At 49.4% G+C, this 6,000-nt stretch overlaps 1 protein-coding gene across 1 annotated transcript in view; it reads right to left on the reverse strand.

Moving 5' to 3' along the window:
- TOGARAM1 (TOG array regulator of axonemal microtubules 1) overlaps window positions 1–6,000 on the reverse strand; it is a 64,535-nt gene extending 58,535 nt beyond the window's left edge. Inside the window, exon 1 of the mRNA XM_060755125.2 lies at window positions 5,464–6,000. Within this exon, the coding sequence (XP_060611108.2) occupies window positions 5,464–5,868 (405 nt within the window). The 5' untranslated portion in view covers window positions 5,869–6,000. The remainder of the gene's footprint in view (window positions 1–5,463) is intronic.

The raw sequence follows: 6,000 nt of genomic DNA on the forward strand, positions 1-6,000 counted from the left end.
TAGATACTCCTGTAACCAATCTTTTTGCCATGTTTAGACCTAATTTTTGAGCAGGTGATGCTTGTCTAGGACCAGTGTTATGTGCTCACTCCTATAAACAATCTGGTCTCCATTTTTTGAACTAATTGTAGTTTAAGCGATTTTGATATGGCGATTTTACTCTAGATATGCTGAGTCCAATCTGTTTGCTGTATTCTAAACTCGCTAGAGTTTCCAAGCCTGGCCAGGAGATGGCCTTGAACATACAGCCTTGAAGTGCCCAGCGCTGCCTCCCAGTCTAAGAAGGGGCGAAGCTGGTGGGAATAATATTCTTCATCATCACCACCATCATCATCATCAACAACAGTGGAACTCTCTGCAGCAGAGGCTCGTTTGGAGGCTTTTAGCAGAGATTGGCTGGCCCAGTGCTAGGGGTGCTTTGATTTTGCTTTCCTAGCTTGGCAGAAAGGAAGGGGTTTGGACTGGATGGCCTTTGGGGTGGTCCCTACCCATCTGGTCTCCTGTGATCCTATATCCCTGTTACCTCATGAACCTGATCATGTCTTTGAGGCTGGATGGCCCTCTGTCAGGAAGGTTTTGACTGTGCTTTCCTTGCCTGTCAGAAGGAAAGGCACCTGGACTAAATATAAATAACAAATAAATCATTATTTATATCCCACTTTTCTCCCCACGGAACCAAAAGCGGTTTATAACATATTAAAATAATGTAAACAACAATCCGAATACAGCGAAAATAAGTATAAAACACCATAACGTAACAATTGGATGTCATTCCCTTCCAACGCTAGTCTTTGGTGATCCTATATCTATGTTTCTCCTCCATGAATCTGCTCATGCCTTTGAGGCTGGATGTGCCTCTGTCGGAGAGGCTTGGATTGTGCCTGGCAGAAAGAAGGGAGCTGACCTGGGTGGCCTTTGGGGTGGTCCCTTCCCACTCTGATCCTATATCTCTATTTCTCCATGAACCTGCTCATGCCTATGAGGCTGGGTGGCCCTCTGTCAGGAGGGTTTTAATCAGACTTTCCGTGCCTAGCAGAAAGGAGGAGTATTGTCGAAGGCTTTCATGACCGGAATCACTAGGTTGTTGTACGTTTTTCGGGCTGTATGGCAATGTTCTAGAAGCATTCTTTACTGACATTTCACCTGCATCTATGGCAGGCATCCTCAGGCCTCAAATCTCTGAGGATGCCTGCCATAGATGCAGGTGAAACATCAGGAGAGAATGCTTCTGCAACATGGCCATACAGTCCGAAAAACCTACAACAACCCTTCCCTCGAGCACCCTGTGATTCTATCACCCTATTTCTTCTCCACGACCCTATAGCCCTCCATGAACCTGCTCATGCCTAGAAGGCTGGGTGACCCTATGCTATAAAGCAGGGATCCCCAAACTATGGCCCAAGGGCCAGAGAGGGCTCTCCAAGATCATTTACCTGGCCCTCACTCAGGGTCAACCTAAGTCTGAAATGACTTGAAAGCACACACCACCACCACCACCACCACCACCCTATCTCATCAGCCAAAAGCAGGCCCTCACTTCCCCTTGAAATACTAATATTTGTTAAAATTAATTAATTTATTGCATTGTTTTAAGTGTTTTTTGCACTACAAATATGTGCAGTGTGCATAAGAATTCATTCATGCTTTTTTCAAATTATAATCTGGCCCTCCAACTGTCTGGGGGACTGTGACCTGGTCCTCTGTTTAAAAAGTGTGATGACTCCTGCTTTAAAGTTATGGAAAAGTGATTCCTAAGAAAGGGGGCTGGGCTGGATGGCATTTGGGAGTCCTTCCCCACCCCGGCCTTGTGGGCTGCTTGAGCTCTAAGTCTTCCTGGATGTTTCTCTTCATAGAATCTTAGAGTTGGAAGAGACCTCGTGGGCCATCCAGTCCACCCCCTTCTGCCAAGAAGCAGGAATATTGCATTCAAATCACCCCTGACAGATGGCCATCCAGCCTCTGTTTAAAAGCCTCCAAAGAAGGAGCCTCCACCACACTCCGGGGCAGAGAGTTCCACTGCTGAACGGCTCTCACAGCCATGAAGTTCTTCCTCATGTTCAGATGGAATCTCTTTCTTGCAGTTTGAAGCCATAGGTGCTCCATTGCATCGTAGTCTCCAGGGCAGCAGAAAACAAGCTTGCTTCTTCCTCCCTATGACATATTCCCTTCACATATTGATACATGGCTTCACTGTGTCTGGTTGTGATCCCCAGGTTGTGCCAGTCAGCTTTCATATGATATTGTTTCTAGCACCCACTTTTTGCTTGATGTTCAGGCAGTGCTTCTTGTAGGTCAGAGCCCGGTCCAAAGTGACGGTCCAAAGAGGAGGGAGCAAGCTTGTTTTCTGCTTCCTTGGAGACTAGGACGCGGAACAATGGCTTCAAACTACAAGAGAGGAGATTCCATCTGAACATTAGGAAGAACTTCCTGACTGTGAGAGCCGTTCAGCAGTGGAACTCTCTGCCCCGGAGTGTGGTGGAGGCTCCTTCTTTGGAAGCTTTTAAGCAGAGGCTGGATGGCCATTTGTCAGGGGTGATTTGAATGCAATATTCCTGCTTCTTGGCAGGGGGTTGGACTGGATGGCCCATGAGGTCTCTTCCAACTCTATGATTCTATGATTCTATGATTCTATGTCTCCTCTCAGCCTTCTCTTCTTCAGGCTAAACATGCCCGTAGTTCACCTACATCCATGGAGCAGCTCAAGCGCTCCATGGCAGTCACTTTGGACCGGGCTCTGACCTACAAGAAGCACTGCCTGAACATCAAGCAAAAAGTGGGTGCTAGAAACAATATCATATGAAAGCTGACTGGCACAACCTGGGGATCACAACCAGACACAGTGAAGGCATCTGCCCTTGCGCTGTGCTACTCTGCTGCTGAGTATGCATGCCCAGTGTGGAACACATCTCACCACACTAAAACAGTGGATGTGGCTCTTAATGAGACATGCCGCATTATCACGGGGTGTCTGTGCCCTACACCACTGGAGAAATGACACTGCTTAGCCGGTATTGCACCACCTGACATCCACTGGGAAGTAGCAGCCAATACTGAAAGGACCAAGGCAGAGACATCTCCAGCTCATCCCCTCTTTGGGTATCAGCCAGCACGTCAATGACTTAAATCAAGAAATAGTTTTCTAAGATCTACAGAGACACTCGCTGGAACACCTCAGCAAGCGAGAGTCCAAAAGTGGCAGGCCCAAACCCAGAATCTGATACCAAAGGAGAGACTCCCCCCTGGACACACAGAAGACGGGGCGACTTGGAAGGCGCTGAACAGACTGTGCTCTGGCACCACGAGGTGCAGAGCCAACCTCAAGAAATGGGGCCACAAAGTGGAATCCTCGGCATGCGAGTGTGGAGAAGAGCAAACCACTGACCACCTACTGCGATGCAACCTGAGCCCTGCCACATGATGCACCATGGAGGACCTTCTTGCAGCAACACTAGAGGCACTCCAAGTGGCCAGATACTGGTCAAAGGACATTTAACCAACTACCAAATTTGCAAAATCTGTGTGTTTTTTTCTTTTTCTTTTTAATCTGTGTGTTTGTTTTGCTCTGTTAGAATTGTAATACAATGGTATGGTTGCTGATGACACGATAAATAAATAAAACCCTGAGCCCTGCCACATGATGCACCAGGGAGGACCTCCTTGCGGCAACACCAGAGGCACTCCAAGGGGCCAGATACTGGTCAAAGGACAGTTAACCAACTACCAGAGTCACAAATGTTGTATTTTTTCTGTTTGTTTGCTTTGTTCTGTTAGAAATGTAATATAATTGACTGGTTAATCTGACACGACAAATAAATAAATAAACCTACATCCATAGATCACTGTGGACTCAAACAATGATGGATCTGGAGCAAACTTGGCACGAATACTCAATATGCCCAAATATGAACACAGATGGAGTTTGGGGGAAAACAGACCTTGACATTTGGGAGTTGTAGTTGCTGGGATTTATAGTTCACCTACACTCAAAGAACATTCTGAACCCCACCAACAATGGAATTGAACCAAACTTGGCACACAAAACTCCCATGACCAACAGATAATACTGGAAGGGTTTGAGTTGGCAGTATCCTTTGGTTTTGGAGTTGTAGTGATGCAGAGATCACTGTGGACACAAACAATGATGGATCTGGACCAAACTCGGCACAAATACTCCATATGCCCAAATGTGAACACTGGTGGAGTTTGGGGAAAATAGAATCTTGACATTTGGGAGTTGTAGTTCCTGGGATGTATAGTTCACCTACAATCACAGAGTATTCTGAACTCCTCCAATGATGGAATTGAACCAAACTTGGCACACAAAACTCCCATGACCAACAGAATACTGGAAGGGTTTGGTGGACATTGAGCTTGAGTTTTTGGAGTTGTAGTTCACCTATATCCAGTGATCACTGTGGACTCAAACAACGAAGGATCTGGACCAAACTTGGCAGAAATACTCAATATGCCCAAATATGAACACAGATGGGGTTTGAGGGAAAACAGACCTTGACATTTGGGAGTTGTAGTTGCTGGGATTTATAGTTCACCTCCGATCACAGAGCATTCTGAACCTCACCAACGATAGAGTTGGGGCAAACTTGGCACACAGTTCTCCCATGACCAACAGAAAATACTGAAAGGGTTTGTTGGGCAGTGTCCTTTGCTTTTGGAGTTGTAGTTCACCTACATCCAGAGAGCACTGTGGACTCAAACAATCATAGATCTGGACCATACTCCACACGAATACTCAATATGCCCAAATGTGAACACTGGTGGAGATGGGGAAAATAGAATCATGACATTTGGGAGTTGTAGTTGCTGGGATTTATAGTTCACCTCCCATCACAGAGCCTTCTGAAGCCCGCCAAGGATAGAATTGGGCCAAACCTCCCACACAGAAACCCCATGACCACCAGAGTGGGCCAATCACTCAATGTGGATGGATGCCCAGCTTGCTTTGGTGCCAGGGGTGGTTGTACCTTGAAGTTGGCGTCGTCGAGGAGTGCACGGAGGAGGGCGAGGAGCCCGAGGAGGGTGTAGGTGGGCAGGGTGGCCAAAGCTGAACGAATGAACAACAAACAACAGTCTAGACAAGGCATGGGCCAACTTCAGCCCTCCAGGTGTTTTGGACTACAAATCCCACAATTCCTAAGTAGAGGTCTATAATGAAAGGACCAAGGCAGAGACATCTCCAGCTCATTCCCTGTTTGGGTATCAGCCAGCACGTCAATAACTTAAATCAAGAAATAGTTTTCTACAGAGACACTCGCTGGAACACCTCAGCAAGCGCGAGTCCAAAAGTGGCAGGCTCAAACCCAGAACCTCAACCAATGGCTGATACCCAATGAGAGACTCTCCCCCGGGCACACAGTAGACAGGGCGACTTGGAAGGCGCTGAACAGACTGCCAATCAATCACTCAATCACTCAATGTGGATGGAGGCCCCTCTCCCTGTGGTACCTTGAAGTTGGCGTCGTCGAGGAGTGCGCGGAGGAGGGCGAGGAGCCCGAGGAGGGCGTGGGCGGGCAGGGCGGCCAGGGCCAGGGCGGTGGTGGTGGCGGCGGCGGGGGGCCCCTCTCTCCCCCGACTGGGCTGCGGCGGCGGCTGTGCCTGCCCGAGCAGCGCGCGCTTCAGCTGCTCCATGGCACCCACGCGGCCTCGGTAGTCCTGCTGGTCCAGCAGACGCGCGTGGAGCTCCGCGGGGACCAGGCCGAAGCGCAGCGGGGGAGGAGGGGGAGCAGGGCCGCCTTCCTCTTCTTCTTCCTCCTCCTCCTCGTCGTCGTCGTCCTCCTCCTCTTCTTCCTCGTCGCCTCCTTGGCCGCCCTCCTCGTCGTCATCCCCCGGCGCCTCCTTCCCGGCGCCCATGCCCCGCCGACCCGCCAGCACGACCCCGACAGGCCCCGCAGGCCCACTAGGCCGCGATGGATGGCAGCAAGAGGAGGAGGAGGAGCAGAAAGGGACATCGCCGTCGCCACGGCAACGCACACACTGCGCCTG

This window comes from Anolis sagrei, chromosome 1, assembly GCF_037176765.1.
Source record: "Anolis sagrei isolate rAnoSag1 chromosome 1, rAnoSag1.mat, whole genome shotgun sequence".
In the NCBI taxonomy this organism is placed as follows: Eukaryota; Metazoa; Chordata; class Lepidosauria; order Squamata; family Dactyloidae; genus Anolis; species Anolis sagrei.